General features: G+C 58.4%; 2 protein-coding genes across 3 annotated transcripts; both read right to left on the bottom strand.

Annotated features, from left to right (window-relative positions):
• Positions 1–62: 62 nt before the first annotated feature.
• On the bottom strand, positions 63–3,110 carry KCNK7 (potassium two pore domain channel subfamily K member 7). Its single transcript, XM_017669288.3, has 3 exons — positions 2,351–3,110; positions 679–1,077; positions 63–403 (listed from the first exon to the last, which is right to left on the bottom strand). The coding sequence occupies exons 1-3, from the start codon at positions 2,667–2,669 to the stop codon at positions 198–200; spliced, it is 924 nt and encodes a 307-aa protein (XP_017524777.2). The 5' UTR covers positions 2,670–3,110; the 3' UTR covers positions 63–197.
• A 799-nt stretch (positions 3,111–3,909) lies between these two features.
• On the bottom strand, positions 3,910–17,823 carry MAP3K11 (mitogen-activated protein kinase kinase kinase 11). 2 transcript variants are annotated; one of them, XM_036995807.2, is made up of 11 exons: positions 16,188–17,823; positions 12,415–12,477; positions 12,154–12,334; positions 11,809–11,957; positions 11,534–11,709; positions 11,169–11,412; positions 10,653–10,766; positions 9,916–10,051; positions 9,731–9,822; positions 5,457–5,855; positions 3,910–4,990 (listed from the first exon to the last, which is right to left on the bottom strand). In XM_036995807.2, exons 1-11 carry the CDS (start codon positions 16,921–16,923, stop codon positions 4,653–4,655), a joined length of 2,628 nt encoding a protein of 875 aa, XP_036851702.1. In that variant the 5' UTR covers positions 16,924–17,823; the 3' UTR covers positions 3,910–4,652. The 2 variants fall into 2 exon arrangements, with proteins under 2 accessions (XP_036851702.1, XP_036851703.1); XM_036995808.2 differs by lacking the exon at positions 12,415–12,477 and having other exon boundaries at positions 3,914–4,990; positions 16,188–17,818.
• Positions 17,824–18,239: the final 416 nt, after the last annotated feature.

Below are 18,239 nucleotides of genomic sequence, written 5' to 3'. Positions count from 1 at the left end.
CTGGGGGTTTGGGTTGTTAATAGCTGTAAGTCAGTCCCATTTCGAAAGAGATGAAAACACAGTCGGGGGTGCTGCCCATTTAATTTTTTTAACATAATTCCCTGAGGTCCTCCCACCCATTTCTCCTCTCCCTTCTCCAGAGGCTTCCTCTCCAGATTTCTCCAACTGAAAGCTCAATTCCCATCATCTGACACCTGTCAGCAAGCTGGGGCTTGTCCTGAGGGTGTGGTTGGGGCTGACAGGGTGCTCAGAGCCAGTTCATCCTGGCCTATGATGCCAACTTGGTCCTCAGCGGTCGAAGGATCACTGGACCCAAAGAACTTCACCACGGTGCGGACCTGTGGCAGCTCCGAGAAGGTCTCCACAGTCAGCAGCATGGCCAGGAGCCCTAGGAGCAAGTAACCTGGGGAAGAGAGGTTGCTAGGGCAGCTCTTAGGGACCTGATGATGCTCTCTGCCCACCTCCCAGCCTGGTGACCCACCCTGAGACCCGGGGCCATTCACAATTCTAACACTGAAGTCAGAGTTCTTCCAACTACACTCCCCCCTCCGTGCCCTAGGGCAGGGCAGGGTCCCACCACCTGTGAGGCTCAGCCTCCCCAGTGGTTTATGGGAGTCATCGTCCAGCCTCCTGTTCCCTCCTCTCCACACCCTCTCACTCCTTGGAGGCTGGACTCACCGAGAAGTGCGAGCTGGCCAAGGTGGTAAAGCACTGGATGCAGGCCACGGCCGCGACTGGGCAGCAGGTCCCCCAGGCTGATGGTACTGAGTGAGCTGAAGCAGAAGTAGATGGCCTCCAGCAGGCTGCAGTCGCCCTGGAGACCCCACAGCACCAGGGCTGGCAGCAGCACGAAGGTAGTAGCCACTAACAAGCCCAATCCAGCTGCCTGTAGCAGCGCAGCCCTGGCTGGCACCAGCTGCCAGCGGATAGCCACCCAGGTACCCGGGAGGCTGAGCAGAGGCAGCAGGCAGTGGCGTAGCACAGCCACAAGTGCTAGGGAGGCTGGCAGCCCCAGGGCCGCATAGACCACACAGAAGGCCTTTCCACCTGCTGACAGTGGGGCCATGTGGCCATAACCTGGAGAGGAGAGAGACAGGGGCAGTGAGCACTCGAGTGGGATGCCTGCTGTGATCCCCGCTCCCCCCAACTATCACCTCCCACAGGAGGCTGCCCTCTGGTGGCTGAGACTGCTAGCTTGTTCCTTATTCACTGGGGCTTTTGGGCAAGTCCCTTAACCTCTCCCGGCCACTCCTCTTTTCCTGAAATTGAAAGGATCAAAAGTTCCTCAAGCTTCTTGTAGCCCAAACGGTCTGAGAATTGCTATCCTGCTCCAGAGGGAGCGTAGCTTTCTAAGAGGTTCCTCATCTCTGTGCCTGACCAGTACTTCCTAATCCAGTGGGCAGAATGTCACCCTCTTTCATTCCTCAAAAGTATATCGAATCATCCTGTGTGTCAGGTCTTGTGCTAGAATCTGAGTCGGTCCAGGCCCTGCCGTCTGGTGGGGGCCACAGGCAGGGGAATTAGTCAAGACACTTGATATGAAGGGCTGGAGGCAGCCCGAAGGAGCATTCCAGGCTGGGAGATGGGAGAGTGCGGGTGTTGGGAAAACAAGCTCAGCTGGTCCAGAGGCTGGAAATTCAAATGCCTAGAGGAGCCAGATGTGGGATAAGAGAGAGTTGTGGGGCCCAGGGTGGCCTGGGGTTGGGGTGGGGAAGTATGCTCTGTTCCAAAGGGCAGGCCCTGTTCTAGTCCAGCCAATATGTTGCCCTGCAGGAATTCTGGTTCAGCGTAAATAGGTTTCCTGATTTTCCAAAAGAAGTTAGAAACACAGACTTTCATTTAAAAATATTTAGACACTTTACGGGACAAAGCTCCCTCCCCCCAGGGCTGTGGGGCCCATTGCTTTATTTATCTGGGCCTTTGCACACTCTGTTGCTCATCTCTGTGCCCTCTTGCTCTGGCTGACATCTCATTAGGACTTCCTCTCCCAGGAACCTTCCTTTACATTCACTCCTGAATCAGTGGCCCTAATCTGTACTCCCCAGGTTCACTCCATTTCTCTCCATCCAGGAATCCATCCCACAGTACGTTCCACATCTTGCCTCAAGCCCATGGGGTCTGGGCTACTCTCTGGGTCTCAAAGGGAGCCTGGGGTTTGGGCTGGGGAGGCCACACCTCTCCTGGCAGCTGAAGTTGAAGCACCAGTTGGGGTGTGTTGGTGTGGGGAGTCCCAGCTGTGATGTCAGCCTAATAGGGCCTTGGCTTTGTCTGGTAATTTGGGGCTGGGGGAAGGGCTGCACCTCCAAGGACCCCAGGAGCCCCCTCCTGCCCAGCCGCCTGGCGGCCTTACCCGTGGTGGTGAGGATGCTGGCAGTGAAGAGCAGGGCCGAGGGCAGATCCCAGTTCCTGGTCTCTGAGCCATGGCCCAGGCTGGAGACCCCATAGGCCTGGGCTGCCAGGGCGGTGCCCAGCAGCTCCTCCAGTGCCCCAGGTGGCAGACAGGCCCCGTACTCTGCCTGGAAAGTGGCCAGCTCGGCCCTGAGATTGGCCCGGAGCTGGAGCACTGGAGGCCCCTCCAGGGCCTGGAGCACTGCAGCCCCAAGCGCCAGGGCCAGCAGGTGGGCCACAACCAGCAGCCCGTAGCGGGCCCAGGGCCTTGGAGCGCCCATGGTGTGCCGCCAGGAGTCCCAGGTGCTGTGGGAGCTCACTACCCCACCACAGGCACCTGGGAGGGGCTGGCAGGGTGGGGCTGGGAGAACGGGCTCTGTGGGTAGCCAAAGAGGGAGGAAAGCTGGGGCACAGCTAGTGAGCGTGAGTGGGAGAGAGGAGAGGCAGCTCAGCTGGGAGGTGAGCTGGGCGGCCCCACCCGGTTGCTGGGGGCAAGGCCAGGATCTGGCAGCTGGGGCAGGGTGGAGGAAGGCCCCAAGTCTGGCTCAAAATTGCACTTGGTGGTTTGTCCAGAGATGCTTTCCCTCAGTCCCACACACTCCCTTCATCTGCTCAGCAAGTGTGAGATCCTGAGGACACTAGGGAAGAGGGTAGACACAGGCCCTCCCCTCCTGGTGTTCACCCAAGAGACCTGCCAGCAGAGAACCGACCAGTTCACATCATGGTTGTGAGTTCCCTGGAGAAAATGCCCTGGCTGATGGGAGAGGGAGGACCCGGGATCCCACCGGGAAAGCTGTCTTAGGAGTGACACTTCAGCTCAGGAAGGGGCCAGTCGAGGTGGGGAAGAGCCGGGGGTGTGAGAGGAACGGGTTGGCCATGGGGGTGGGAAGGACAGAGGATGTTGAGGACAAGCCTGGCCCAGGGAGACCTATGGAGGGGCCACTGCAGGCATCAAGGTTGGAAGGGCGGTGGCCTGGAGTGGGAAGGGAATGGTGGGATTTGGGATGGGTCAGGTGTGGGCAGGGGTGGTGAGGTAAAGAGAGGAGCCAGATGCCCACAGAGCCCTGGACAGGTGATGCCCCCAAGCCTCTATTCCAAGTTCCTCCTGAGAGCCCTTTGTGCCAGGCCTCCTGAGTTCTGCCCTGCTGACCACTGGACGGGGAGTCTGACTGCCATGGACTGTGCAAGGAGGGGCAGGGGAGCCCGAACTACAACTGCCCTAAACCATGGAGGGGCTGAGCCCAAGGCTAAGGGCCCTGCCGGGGAGTAGGAGTGTGTCCACAGAATCCCTTGGCAGTAAGGGAAGTACGAGTAGAGTCGTGTTCCAGGCTGGGTCACCCCTCCTGTGCTCAGACCATGGGATAGAGAAAAAGCCAGGACAAGCCCCCAGGATGCTGCCCAGAGGGCTCTGGGCTCCTGAGCTCAGCAGGCTGCCTGGGCCGGGAGCACGGCCAGGGAAGAAGTCCCAGGAGAGGCAATGTTGCAGCTGGGCCCTGAGGGTAGGCAGGGACTGGCCCGGCAGCAGGAAGAATCGGGGTGAACAGGACTTGAAAAATGGGAAAGGCCTGGCCAGGACTGGGGGAAGGTGGGAGAGGGTTCCAGGGAGGCCGAGAAGGGCCTCGAATGCCTGAGGCCAGCGGACTTGATCCTGGCCTATGGCCCGGCCGAGCACCTGTTGTGCTGGGGGTATGAGGTCACCAGGGTAGTATGATGGGTTGGATCCCAGTTACCTCCAAGAAGAGCGACAGGCTGCTTGGGGAGACAGCTTGGGGAGTTTATTTGGCTTCACTGGATTCTGAGGCCGAGGCACCAACCCTGGCTGGGCAGCAGGAAGGCACCCAGAGAGACCTGGCCCCAGGTGACCCCAGGACAGGGGTCCAGGCACTAAGCCCTGAGGCAGGGGCCACAGTAGCAGGGCTTGGTCAAGAGTGCTGGTGACAGCTGAGGCCGGCCCCTCTCCCCTGCACCTCCCCTCCTCCCTCGCTGGGGCAATTCCCTGAGACAGGCTCTGGTCCTCCCAACCAGCTGGGTACAGTGTCAGGCCCCAACAGGGCAGGTAAGTCAGGGGACCCACAGGTTGCAAGAGTGCGGGGGATGCAGGCCCCCCATCCAGTGTGAAGGCTTCCTGTGCAGTGTAGTGTTCCTGACCTTATCACAGAGGTGGGGTCCTTGGGGACCCAAGGTAGCCGCAGAGCTTGCCCCACCCCTGTTCCAGTGTATGTTGTGGCTCCTCTAGGGCAGCTGGAGCATGAGCAGCCCAGCCCTCAGGGCCCTGCCTCCGGCACCCATGGGGCCTGAGCACCCATGTCTTTGGTCTGTGCCCTGCAGTCCTGAGGGCCTCCCCGAAAGGGGTTGGCAGGTGGAGAGTCCCAGAAGGGGTCTGCGTCTGGGAATAAGGTCCAGGGCGCCCGGCGGGGCGCAGGCTGCGGAGAGGGCAGGGGTGAAGGCCGTGGCCCGGCTGAAACGAAGCTCCACGGATCGATGCGGCTGCGTAGGGGTGAGGGCCGAGGTCGGCTGATGAGGCCCAGGGGTGGTGAGCGTGGGGTTCCCGGGGTGCCAGGAGCAGAGCGTGAGATCCCTGGTGGGGGTGAGACAGTGCTTCCTACAAAGGGAGAGGGAGTACAGGCTTAGGCAGCAACCAACTCCTGGGTGTCCCCAGGAGCCACTGCCCTACTCTGGGCCTCAGTTTCCCCATCTGCACAGTGAGCTATTTGACTCATAACTTCCATGGCTTTTTACTCTCTGTGGTGCATCTGTTTATTACGCAGGGCCTAGAAGCGAGGCTCCTGGAGCAGGCTGGCCTGGGCTTGGGTCCCAGCTCTGCCACTTAGTGGTGGGAACCATGAGTCCTTTGATCTCTCTGTGCCTTAAATCTCCTTATCTGGAAAATGGGTATAACCAAAGCACCCGGTTCGCAGGATCATGATAAACGAGACCCCCAGTGCCCCTCAGTGCCCTGAGGACCTGGTTCGGGGGTCTAGCAGAGGGCTGTGGCTGGGGCCCTCCGGGCACGTCCGCACCAGCCCTTCCTCCGCCAGTGCGCGGCGGGCCTCCCACGGGCCACTCACCGCGCCTGTCCTCCGCTCGCCTGGGGCTCTTGGCGGATGGCTGGCCGGCGGGGACCCCCAGCTCCAGCGGCAGGGGCGCGGGCGGGCGGGGGGTGTCAGGGCTCGGCAAGGAGACTGGGGCGTCGCGCGTCTCGGGGGAGAAGCGAATGAGCGGGGAGGGGGGCGGTTCGGCTGGGCACAGCGTGGGCAGCGGCGCACGCGGCGCTGGTGGGGGCTCCCCGCGCTCGCGGCCCGGGGACCCCGGCGGCTGCAGGTCGCGGCCGAGGCCTAGCGAGGCGAGCAAGGCGGTGCCGCGGAGCAGCGCGCGCTGGATCAGCTTGGGCGTCCCGGAACCGCCGCTGCGCTCCGCAGGGCTGCGCCGAGGCTCCTCTGGCTCAGGGCTCGGCCGCGGGGGGTCACCTGGCAGAGGGCACAGGGCTCAGGTTAGGCTGTCTTCCGGGCCCCAGGGACCCCCTCGGTGGCCCTGGGACCAGGACTGAGTTCTGCTCCCCATCACTCTTCCCTGAACCCAGCTCCTCCCTGTCCACCGTGTCTTCCCCGTCACACACACACTGTGGCCTCACAGAAGTGGGGGCAGGCAGTTAAGGCTGAGGAACCAGTAGAGAGGCAGCCAGGTGCTGGGAACCCAGAAGTGGGGGCACGGGGAAGAAGGTGGGCCATCAGGAGGTAAGCTAAGGCCAGATCAGAGCCCATCTTAGTGGCCTCAATGGCTAGGCTGGGAGCATCTACGGGGTTCCAGGGACAGAACTGGAACCTGTGCCCACCTCCTTCCTGTCTGGGCAGCCCTGGCCCTTCTGCCTGTCTGTGTCTACTCCAGTGGTAGCTTCTCCAGGGCACACAGGTCAATTCCAATGTACACAATAGCCCCAAAAGGTACATGTCACTGTCCTAGTCTAGAAATGAGGAAACTAATTTTCTGAGTGTCAAGCCCAGAGAAGTCAGTTCTTTCTGTCAGGCCTGAGCTGATGACTTAGGAGCATTAAGTTGTCAAATACTCATGCCCCAGGGGTTCCAGGATCAGAGAGGTTAAGGGCTGGTGTGTTGAGGCTGCACAGCCAGTGGAGAGCAGAGTTGGCCCTCCAGGCAGGGGCAACAGAGCCTCTGCTCTCCACCACCTCCCATCTAGACTCTGGGCTGGATTTCAGGACATTTTAGCCCACCTGTGGGCCTAGAGTTGGCCTGACTCCATTCTGGACCACCTGCAGTGGGTCTGGGGAGTCCATCATTGAGGAGGTAGGAGGTCTCCGATGGCTTCCCACAAACCCCAGTTTTGTCAGGTCCTCCTTGGCTGGGCTTTCAAAGCCTTCCCCCTTCTCCTTGGGCCAGGCCTGGAGTAAGTCTGCCTGGAGTGGAGTATGGGGCTGAGTGTTCAGAGGCAGAAATTCCAGGCTGGGAAAAGTGAGCTACTATGAACCAGGACTTAGTTTGGGTCCCCATTCTCAGCCACAACCCTTATCCCAGTCTCTGACTCTTATCCCCCCCCCCCCCGCCACTCTGCCCATGGCCACTGCCTTCTAAAATGCAAATCTGCTGAAGACAGGTTTATCTGCTTAAAAGCTCCCCATCATTTCCAGGCCCTTTCTGAACTGGCTCCTGCCTGCTTTTCCAGCTTCTCTCACTCATTCATTCAACAAACACCTGCGGATCCATGTGCTGAGGCTGCAGGCCTGGCGCCTGCCTGCTGTCTCAGCCCCGCAACTCTCTGGCTCCCGACTCTCCCTCTGAGTCCCACTGAGTTTCGTCTTCCTCAGGTGTGGCAAGCCCCAGGCCCACGCACACAGTGTTCTCTCTGCCTGGCGCACCTTTCCCACCTCGGCTTTCAGTGGTCTCCTATTCACCATTCAAGACCCAACAGAGATTTCACCTCTTCTGTGTAGCTGTGATATTATGATTTACAATGAATATGTACTTGGTCTCTATCTCATTCCTGACAAAGAATGCCTAAAACCTTGGAATTTCCTAAGTGACCAATTGATAATGGTGAAAGAAATGTCTTCTGTTACTCATAATCAGCCCCTTTTAACCACACCCGAGTTCATATAAATGTGGTCACTTTGGGAAAGCTCATAAGGATGGGGACTGGTTGCAGGGAAACCAACCATGATTAGCGGGTTGGCGCTCTCAGCTTTCACCCTTCTTCGGCCCACCACTTACTGCTCTTTACGATACTTATTTATGAAGCTGCCTCTGCCACCAGACTAGGCCCTCCCTGAGGGAGAGATCAACATGTGGATCTCTAACATGTTGATGCTTGACTCATAAAATGCATCAACACATGTTTGATGGAAGAATCCATTCTTATAATCTTCAGACCACATAAATGATAAAAAAACTGATCATTTATAGTGAGTTTACACAGAACAGGGAAATAAAAACATGTTTAAAACCAGCAAAAAAAGTGGGACAAAGGTAGTGAAGATGGAGGTCAGTACACAAAATGAGAGCAGAAAGAAGTTCCTGTGGTCAACAGCCTGAGAAACTGAGGTTCCCAGAGATAAGCGACTTGCCCAAGGTAACTCAGCAAGGATTTTAATTTGTCTCTAAGCTTCCTGGCAGTAGGAGGGGTCAACCCTGTTTAGGAGAAAGCAGCACACTCATTCTTGAGCCAGAGATGAAAGTGAAATCACTTGCATGGGGCCTCATGGAGGTAGTGGGTAGTTGGCCATGGGGTAGTTAGTAGTTCCAGGACAACCAGCTTCACAGGGCAGCTTCTGTCAGTGTAAGCTGACTGCATCCATTAATATGCAACTCACTGCAACCTGTTCTCCAGAGGCCAGAACACCCAGGCAGGGCTAGGGGTAGGAGAAAGGGCTCCCCAGTGGTGTGGCTTACGCCTGTGATAATTTCAGCCAGGCTTCTGACTGTGGGTGGCTGGGAGGTCAAGGTCATGGGCCCAAGATGGCAACTGGAATGTGGGCCTCTGCTAGGGGAACCAAGTGCTTGGCCAGCAGCTGAGCTGGGGCAGGTGATATCCTTTCAGGTAAGGGGGCAGGCTTGAGAAGGATGGGGCCCAGGTATTGTGCCCCTGCCCATGGTTGCTCAGGAAGGGCAAGGCCAAGGGGATCTATAGGACATGGTCAGGGGCTGCTTCAACCTACACACTGGGGTTGACAGGACCTCAAATTCTCCCATGGCCCTCTTGACCTGCTATTTTCTACAGCAAGTGATTCCAAGCAGCCCCCTTGGCCTTCTAATTCTCAGTTGAGTCCCTGTAGCACAGACAGTTTGGCACAAAGCAAATGCTGGAGAAGAAAATGGTACAGCAGATGGGAGTTCAAATCCCTGTGCTGCTGTGTGCCCTACATCAAATTACTTAACCTGGCCTTCAGTTCCCTCTTCTATAAAGTGGCTCTAACAGTAACACCAACCTCGTACCATTGCCTGGCTCATAGGGGAGACCTAGTATTAGCGCTGTTCTTACTATCAAATGTAGCTCAGGTAATGGTGGAGGTGGTGTGCCAGGTGGGATAAAAGGGATGAGTCCAAATTGCTTGCCGAACAGGACTCTGGGCTGCCAGCAGCTCAGCCAGGTCCCGTATTCTTGCTGTGAGGAGCAGGGGCCTCCGAAGGGACCCGCAGGCCAGGAAGGTTTCAGCTTTCTAGCCCTGCCAGTGCTGAGCCAGTCTTTTATCCCTCTGAGAAACCTTTAAGTGAAAACTCTGGAGGAAGCTCACTATGAGCTTGGGAGCCAAAGTCTCTCTGGGTTCACTTCCTTAGCTGGGGGCTTTCAGTGGGCCACTTTCTCTAAAATGGGGATAATAATGGAACCTCCCCACAGGGTTGTTGCTGGGAGCTATTATCAGATCCTAGGAAACAGAAAAGCCTAGAACTGCCCCAGATGCAGAAGGCCCTGGATTCCCACTGCTCAGCTTTCTTATCTTCTTCACCACCCACAGACTGTCCAGAAGGGGCTCTGAGAAGCACAGTGTAGAACCTACTCCACATAGCAGTTTTCTTTCTCTCTCTGGGCCCAGCGTCCCTTGGGTCCCAAATTGGGTGGGGAGGTACCATTCCCTGTCTTCCTTCCCTGGAGCCTGCTGCGGGCACAGAAGCTGCCACAGGGCCAGGAAAGAGCCCTCTTGAAGGCTAAGCCTGAACAGCAGGGCCAGATCCTGGGCCCCCTGAGGCCTGGGCTGTATCCAGCTCAGTCATGGGCAAAGAGGTCAGACCTGGGTTCTAGGAATGCTTTGCCCTGCCTGCTGGCTTCTTACAGCCTTCCCAGAGTCCCCACAGGAGTACAGCAAGAGCCTGCTGGGGGAGACAAGGCCACTCACCGTTGAGCATTGGGGGTGTGGAAGGAGATCCTAAGGGGGATGAGTCATCTGAATCCAGGTACCAAGTGGCTTCGTCCACACGGGATCGTCTCCTGGTGAGAGGACAGGAGGGGAGATGTGTTTCATGATTCTCGGGACTGCTGGGAGGTAGGTGATACTGGGGTGGGGGACACTCAGGCACTCACCTTCCATTCTGGGCTTCTCCAGGCTTGGGAGAACTGGGACCCCAGGCCCAGTATGCTCGCCGCTCTCCATTGCTTGAGTCCTCCAAACGTCGGGGGGACTGGCGGCCCCAAGTCTGGCCTGGTTCTGCAGGCTCCACTGTTGAGGGAAAATGAATGGAGTCTGAGCTGAGGTCAAAAGCTCTGACCCTTGTCCTCCCATTATGAGTGTCAGACTCCAGCGGCAACTTCTCAGAGCACTGGGGATCAGGGTGGGCCCCGCACTATTTCTAGGGCAGGCTCTGGGCCACAGAGAACCTGAGCACCACTGGTCAGGGTAGGAGGGTGTGGGTCCTGGGGCTGGCAGTGCGGCAGGCAGCTTATCCAGCCCTTCAGCCAGCACCTGCTGCTGCTTAGTGCAGACACTGCCGCAAACTGCCTAGTTTGTGTGACGGTAGACAAGTCACTTTTTTCTTTTCTCATCTATGAAACTTAGATAACAGTACCTGCATTTTAGGGTTATTGTGAGAAATTAAGCTAACATTAGCCACGCACTTAGAAAAACGAGTGGTACATGAGTCTTGCAATTGTTAGACTTAAAAAAACCAAAACAGTAGAGTAAATGCTGCTTGGGTAACTGAGAAACTAGTCTAGATGGACAGTGGTGGGATCCTGGGAACGGGGAGGAAGAGGAGGAGGTGACCTTAGTATGACTGACAGAAGGATAAGGGCTGGGGGAAAGGCATGGGACATTTTCTTACACTGGATGGCCCGGAATCTGGGAAAGGTAGGCGAGTCCCCAGCCCCAACTTCGAAAACGTTTCTCCTCCGGTCCAGGCCGGGCGAGGCCTGCACGGTGATGCGGTGTTTGAAGTCTGGGGGTGGAGGATGAAGCAGGGTACCGGTGGAGATCCAGGATCCCAACCTGTAGGGACCCCGGCGGGTTCCCGACCCACGCAGGCAGTGCAGGGCCCGGGCCCGGCACGGTGACGATGTGGCTGGGGCCGGCTTCACTGCCTTCTTGGGCTCCAGGCTCTCAGTAAGGAAAGTGAACCGCCTAGACCCCACCGCAAGGAATACCGCGGCGGAGCAAGGGAAGCGGCCCGCCCCACCCACAAGGCCTTCCCAGAACTTGAGCTCCGCCCCTTCCCGGCCGCAGCCACTGGCAAGGAGTATTTCCGCTAGACCCCGCCCACACACGAAAACATACTCCGCCAAACCCTCCCCTCCGGCCACGCAGCCAATGGCGGGGCGGCGTGCTGAGGCGCTGCCCTTACCGAGGGGCATGCTAATGCGCTCGCCGCCGTCGCGCGCGCGGAGTTTGCTGCGCTTGAAGGTGCCGCGCCGGCGGCGCACGTGCGGCCGCTCGCGGTCCACCTGCTGCAGCAGCAGCGTCAGCTCGCGCTCGAACACCTCCAGCTCCCATTGAGCCAGCAGGTGCTCGCGCCGCCGCAGCTGCTCCGCCTGCGACCGTTGCTCACGTGCTGCGCGGGTCAGCTCCTCCTCGCGGCTCAGTAGTTCCTGTGTCCCGGACAGCGATGGCAGTGAGGTCAGCCCCGTACGGACTCTGGCGCCCGCCCCCACTCTCTGCCCCCTGGACACATTTCTTTCCTTAAAACGCTGGGACCTCTACCCCTCCTACCTTTTCCTTGGCCCGCAGCTCGTCAAAGAGGCTTTGGATCTCGCGCTTCCAGCCTTCCTGCATGGAATGGAAGGAGTCCCGCGGCATTTCTCGCAGGACCTGCGCCTCTAGCGCCTCCAACTGCTGCAGGATGGAGGCGAAGTCGGGCCTGCGGTGGGGGTCCTGCGCCCAGCAGTCTAGGGACACGGTGAAGCGGGACAGAATAAGAAGGGGTCTGGGGGTGGATGTATCCTGGACCAAGGTCTGCTCCTCACCCTCCTGCTCCAACCCCTTACCGGCCATAAGCTGTGCGAAGGGCTCAGGGCAGGTGGATGGGATGGGCAGTGTCAGCTTGTTAACAGCCACTCCGTAGGCTACAGCAAGGCAGTCGATGCCTCGGTAGGGCACCTCCCCGGTCAGCAATTCCCAAAGCAGCACCCCAAAGCTGTGGGAGAGACAAAGGGTCTGTGTTCCCCTCCTCTGCTTCATCATTGCCATTTCATCCCAAAGCACCAAGGAACTAAATGGTTTGGGTCCCTCCCCCTGGGCTCCACCTGTCTGTCCAGGGCTAGATTTTCACAGCCACCTCTGCCCTCTGCAGCCCCATAGCTGTCTCGGTCCAGCCTCCACTAAGGTCGCACCTCCAGACATCGCTGCCCTTAGAGAAGGTGGAGGCCTTGATAACCTCGGGAGCCATCCAGGCATAGGTGCCCGCAGCACTCATTTGCGTAGTTTTGTGCCATTCTCGGGCCAGGCCGAAGTCAGTGATCTTCAGGGTCTTGTGCTCCATGTCGTCACCCTCAATGGGCTGCAGCAGCAGAACTGGGGAAGAGGAGGGGCAGGATTGTGGGTGCTGCAGGTTCAGGTGGTGAGGACAAGGAAGGAGTTGGGAGCAAACACACCTGACAGACATCCTGGCTGGGTACTGGGGGCATGGAGGTGATCTTGCCTTGGAGAGCTCAGAGCTGGGGTTGGGGGTAGAATCAGACAAAAATAACAATGCTGGGAAATATTTACAGAGGGGCAACTAGAGGCCAGGCATTTTACACTCAGCTCTGGCACCCACAAAAAAAAAACCCTAGGAGGTAGACTTCATTACCCTCCTTCTTCCACAGAGGAAACTGACTTAGTCAATTTATCATATGCAGATAAAGCAAAGATTTCGTCCTGGTCTGTAGCTCCAAAGCCAGTGCTCTAACTCTTCCTTAACACTGCACTGAACAGAAACACAGTGTGGTAGCCGCTCAGGACTTGCGGCTCAGACTGAAACGGGGCCTCCATACTCTGTGCAGAGATGGGAGACAGCAACCTGCAGATATCTCATCAGGACAAATGTGGCTCAAATGAGAGAAGTTTTACAGGAACAGAAAGAGAATAAAATCTTAAAGCATCCATAATTTGAAGGGGTCTCTACTTTTCTGGTTATAGCCAGCTGCGGAGAAGTGACATCCACACCAACCACATTTTTGAACACATGTCATTTCAGGGCACACACATCTCTTAGCTCTTCTGCCCAGGATGACAGCACCATTATATGGGGAGCACAGAATACTGGGGATGGAGCAGAGGACAGACATCTGGTGATTCAGGGAAGACTTCATAGAGGAGGTTGTAGAACCAGGGTCTTCCCTTTCCCAGGCTTAAAGCCACAATTCCTATCCTGCAGCTGGCCAGGCTCTCTGGGCCTCATGGGGCATCTGCTCAGCTGCCCAACCCCTCGTGGCTGCCTTTGGTTCCAGGGCCTCGGACTGCTTGTGCTGTTTGTGTCAAGACCTCCCCTCCCCTCAGCCATTTCAACACTGGTGCTCCTCAGAGCCTGACCTCTCCTCAGCCACTGCCCATCACCCTCAGGCTGTCTCAGTCTCTCCCAGGTGCCAGGTGCCCCCTCCTCACATTTGGAGCTCTAGGCCATAAGTTGATTCAGTTGCCTATCAGCTTCCCTGCCTGGTGTCCACACACCCTCGCCAATCACCTGCATCGTTCCCCCAGTACGTGGCAATCTTCCTGCAGTCCACCCTCTCCTCTGAGCCAGACTGCAGCTGAGACCCAAACAGTTAATAAAACTGAGGACGATAACAAACCTGCCTCAGAGGGACCTCAGGAGTTCTTAACAGGACCACACTTTTTAAGCTTTAGCATTGGGTCTGGTAACTGACATGAGTATACTAAATGCAAGTTGTCCTAAAGATCCTGCCACTTGTGTCCCTCGTGTTGCCTGTCTTCTCCATCCTCTATCACGACTTACTCCCAGCTTTGCAACAGCCACCAGCCTGGCTGCTGGAGGGGTGGAACCAGACACAAGCTCACTCTAAAGAACCGCAGCACACCGGAGTGGCACCAGGCAAAGGGGTCTGTGTGCTGGGACTCGGAAGGTACTCTTGACCAAAACTGGCTGCTTCTTGGGCAGATCTCTAGCCACTTGTGCTACCTGACATGCAAGGGAAGCACTTTCTACACCAGCATTTTAGGCTGGGAGGCCAGCCTTCCCTTTTCATTCAGGTAATCAGGCCTAGAGAGGGGCAGCAACTCATCTGAAATCTCAGGACTTCTTATTACTGGTGGCCTTTCTGCCTCCTCCCACTCCCAGCTCCACCTGACACCTGCGAGGCCTCATCCTCACCTTCCTTTCCCCTGCTTTTCCCAACCCAAGTTGCTTTTCTGGTGTCTGATATAGATCTTGAGGATGCAGTGGTTGGGAGCCACCCAGAGGACGGGGGAGGGTGGGGGGAGAGGTTCCAAGACTCTCCATGCCCCCTTAGGGCTCCCTGGCTTCTGAAGGGGACCTGGTCCCCAGCCCCTCACTGGGCTGGCCTCTGTAGGGCTTGGGAGAGGCCTAGGCAGCTCACACCTCTTCCGCTTTCCTCCCATGGTCCCTACTTCTCCTTTCTAGGAGGCATGGGCCAGGTCTTCAACTTGGGGGGGCGGGTTCCTTTGAGGGAGAATTGGAGGAGGTCAGGCCCAGGCCGGGCTGGCTGGTCAGTCCTGTGACTCGTGGGCCTGTAGAATTCCCCCTCCTCTCCCCACCAGGCTTCCTCACAAGGCCCCCATTGTCCAGGAAAATCACGCCATTGTTTCCTGGCTGTGCCCCCCCAACCCAGGGACTCCCCCCCACATCCCGCAGACAGCACTCTGGGCCTAGGACTGGGGTCCTTGAGGTGGGAGGCCATACTCAGGGAAGCTGAGGGCACCTTGCCTGCCCTTCATCACCACCCAGACTCTGGGAAGCAGGGCAACTGGGGGGAGTGGGGGTGTGATCCCTGGCTCCTTCCTCTCCCACAAACCCCCCACCCCCAGCTCTTTCCTCTCCAGCAGGCAGCTGGGCTGGGGAGGGAGCAGAGACTGGAGCAGGGGCAGGAAGCCGGCTCAGGGGCAGCAGGAAACGCAGGAAGCTGTGGGGAGGGTGGGGAGCAGGGGCCTGGGCTATTGTTCCATTTTCTCTGGAAAGAAAACCAGAGGAAAAACAGAAGACCGGAGTCCCCTCCCCCCAAACCTTCGGGGAATCCCCCTCAGGCTGGGGCAAGGAGTGGGGGTCCCTAGATCGTTAGGTCCCAGGAGTGAGGCTAGAGGTGGTAAGTGCCCCCTACTGTGGATGAGGAGTGGGTGGGGTGGCTGACAGGCCTCCCCCTGCCCCTGAAGCCCTGGCAAGGACGTGGATGTCACTGGGTCCGTGTGTTGTGCTCCCCCCAGGCTCCTTGTCTATGCTCAATTGAAGCCAAGACGACTAAAATATCCATGCTCAGCCCTCCAAGAGCTGCCCATGCCTCTCCAGTAATCCACTGGCTCCTGCACTTCCTACTGCTCCACAGCCTGCACCCTGGGCCCCAGAAGCCCAGCCCCGGGTCCCCACCACTGTGCTGGGTCCTGCCCCTTTGCCTCTGCCCTGGTCGGGCCCTGCCCAGATAATCAGCTGGATGCCTCTGAACACTGCTTGCTTTTGGCCTGGTGTAAAGCTTGCCTGCTCCAGGAAGCCCTCTGAACCTGTCACTAGCTTGTCTTGGGCCCACGCTGGCCAGTGTGACGGGCCTGAAGTGGCAGGAGATGGAGTGCCTCACTGCTTGAGTCTCCCTTGGCCCCACAACGCCCACCCCAAGTGCTGATTCCAGGCAAGGCCCTCAAATGTCCACACCCACGGCTGAGGGCCCACCATCAGATGCCAGGGCTTGCCCAGTCTGTTAAGCCATTTCGCCTTCCTAGTCACTCCCTTTTTACAGAGTCCAAAATTGAGGCTCTGAGTTGAAATAACCAGCTAGGAGTCACGCAGCCAGAGGGAGGGTGGGGACAGAATTCCAACCCTGGCCTTAGCCTTGACCACCACAGGGGGCTTTCCCCTTCCAGGCCTCTGTTTTGGAGGAGCTGCGCCTCAAAAGCGGAGGGGAGAGCATCCACAGTGCAGGTACAAGCTCTGGGGGATGGGAAGGTGAGGTGTGGCCATGGCGAGGCAGGATGCTCATGGCATACCTGAGAGACTGCAATTTTTTAACTTGCAGCTGTGAGCTAGGGTCATAGACTCCTGGGGCATGAAGGACTCTGGTGCCTGGGACTTCTGCTTTGGGGCGAGTGTGAGCTCATGCGCTGCTCCTGCCTCTAGCAGGTCCCCAGGCAGGCTCAGCTGAGAGTTGGCATCAGGTGTGCACTTGGGCCATGCCACCCTCCAACCACACTCCCCAAAACTCACTGTTGTTGGACTTGAGGTCTCGGTGGATGACAGGCACCAGGGCCTCACAGTGCAGATAGTGCATCCCACGGGCAATCTGCACAGCCCAGTTGACCAGCACATGGGGGGGCACACGCCGCCCAGCCAGGGCACGGCTGAGGGGCCCTCCAGCCGCATACTCCATCACCAGGCACAGGTTGGGCTCCTCCAGGCACACGGCCTTGAGGGCAATGATGTTGGGGTGTGCCAGCATGGCGAAAAGCCGGGCCTCTTGGCGCACACTCTCAGCTGTCACACTGATGTCCTCGTCGGGGTCCTGGCGAGCTGCCTTCACAGCCACTAGCTCACCTCGCCAGCTGCCACGGTAGACCTTGCCGAAGCCACCAATGCCGATCACCTCCTCCAGCCGAAGCTCCTGGAAGCTGGCTACTTCGCAGGGGGGCGGGCCGCCACCCCGAGACACATAGTTGGATGGAAAGATGCCCACCTGGCCGCCCACCTGGCCTGCCCACCAGCCCTCATCGCCTGAGATAGCTGCATCTCGGGACAGCACCTCCACACGGTCACCCTTCCTCAGGGCCAGCTCGTCCTGCCCATTGGGCTCATAGTCAAACAGGGCTGTCCACACAGGGTTGGCGTAAGCTGCTGCCTTCGGGGACCCCTCTGGCCAGCCTCCACCGCCACCCCCACTGCCCCCACTTCCACTGTTCCATGACCCTAGCGGGCTCTTGAGGAAGAGGTTCTTCAAGGGCTCCATGGGTGGAGCTGGTGTTGGGGCGTGCGGGGGACCTTCCTGGGGTGTCCCTGCTCCCCACCCCTGCTGGCTGCCCAGGCCCTAGTCCTGGAACCTGGGCATCTAGGCCCTGGCCCTCAGCCCCAGACCCACGCCTCTCTGGGGAGCCAGGAGTGTCGCCTCCTGGCCCCCTGCATCTCGGGCTTTTAGAGGAGGGCCACCCAGGGCGGTTTGGTCAGGCTCGGGGGGTGGGACCCCGGCGCCTCCGGCGTCTCACCATGGCTGGCTCAGAGGGGCCCGGGCGTCCCTCAGTTCTGGAGCAGTCCTGGGAGCCTGGCTCCGACACCCACCAAGTGCAAGGTGGGGCCACCGAGAGGCAGCGCCTGGGCTCCGGTGGGGTCTGTTAGCGCAGGGAATGGCTGGAGTGTTCCTAGTTGAGCAGAGCTGCCTTTTCCCAGTGCAGCTCCCTCGGCCCGACGGCTCCAACCCCGTTCCCTTCTTCCTCCTCCCTTTGTACTTTGGCCCCGGGGGCGGGAGGCAGAGGTGGAGGGTGGAGTTTCACTTTTTTCCGCTCTTCTCCCTCCTGCAGGAAACAGCATCAGATGACGCAGGCGGGTAGCACTGCACCCCTCCCAGAGACGGCAGGCGGCTGTGCCGGGGAATTCCCGGCTAGGCGGGTTAGGGTAGCCCCGACCCCGCCACCCCATCAAAGAACGCTCAGGGTCGAGGCTGCTCTCTGCCAAGGACGGGCCACCCGGCCGTCTGCATCCACATCAGCAAAACGGGATATAGAATGTGGACTCGGGAGTGGGGCAAACCCGAGTCTGGTCTTGGCTCCGAAGTTTCAGGGCTGTGTGCCCCATCCTCTTTTGGCCTCATTCTTTTCATATCTGAAATGGGGACTAGAAGCTCTGCTTGTCAGAGCTAGTGGGATGGGGTGGGGGAGATCGGAGGACGGAACGGCTGCACCTCAAGCGCCTGGAACAGACGGTTTAAGGCTCTCCTCCTCCCTTCACCCGGGAAATACATTTCTTCACTCCCCTTCCCCAGTGGGCGGAAACCCGAGGCTGCTGTCCCGAACTTGGTTCAGTGACTGGATTCAGGATTGCTAAATCGCCCTCACAACCGCGGAATTTACCCCAATTGCCTTAAGCCTGTCACTTTAAGAAGAACGACGCTATCCTATTTCGATTATTCCTGCCTGTCGCTGAGAGTCGCTTTCTACACTCTATGTCTGAGCTCTGCCCCGGAAGCAGACAGGTAGCTTGGGGACAAGAGACGCCCGTCATGTTTGAGGTCCAGTACCAAAAATGGCGGGAGGGGGAGGAGGAGTGTGCTCG

Source organism: Manis javanica, chromosome 11 (genome assembly GCF_040802235.1).
Source record: "Manis javanica isolate MJ-LG chromosome 11, MJ_LKY, whole genome shotgun sequence".
NCBI lineage: Eukaryota > Metazoa > Chordata > Mammalia > Pholidota > Manidae > Manis > Manis javanica.
This window is presented reverse-complemented; position numbering and strand designations above follow the sequence as displayed.

Bases quoted from the DNA above. Each gene is read 5' to 3' on its own strand.
- MAP3K11 (XM_036995807.2), bottom strand. From the start codon at position 16,923: ATGGAGCCCTTGAAGAACCTCTTCCTCAAGAGCCCGCTAGGGTCATGG. The intron at 12,335-12,414 runs GTGTGTTTGCTC...CCTCTTCCCCAG, and splicing joins CCAGCCAGGATGTCTGTCAG to TTCTGCTGCTGCAGCCCATT. The intron at 10,052-10,652 runs GTAAGAAAATGT...TTCCCTCAACAG, and splicing joins CAGATTCCGGGCCATCCAGT to TGGAGCCTGCAGAACCAGGC.
- KCNK7 (XM_017669288.3), bottom strand. From the start codon at position 2,669: ATGGGCGCTCCAAGGCCCTGGGCCCGCTACGGGCTGCTGGTTGTGGCC. The intron at 1,078-2,350 runs GTAAGGCCGCCA...TCTCCTCTCCAG, and splicing joins CAGCATCCTCACCACCACGG to GTTATGGCCACATGGCCCCA. The intron at 404-678 runs GTGAGTCCAGCC...TCTCTTCCCCAG, and splicing joins TGGCCAGCTCGCACTTCTCG to GTTACTTGCTCCTAGGGCTC.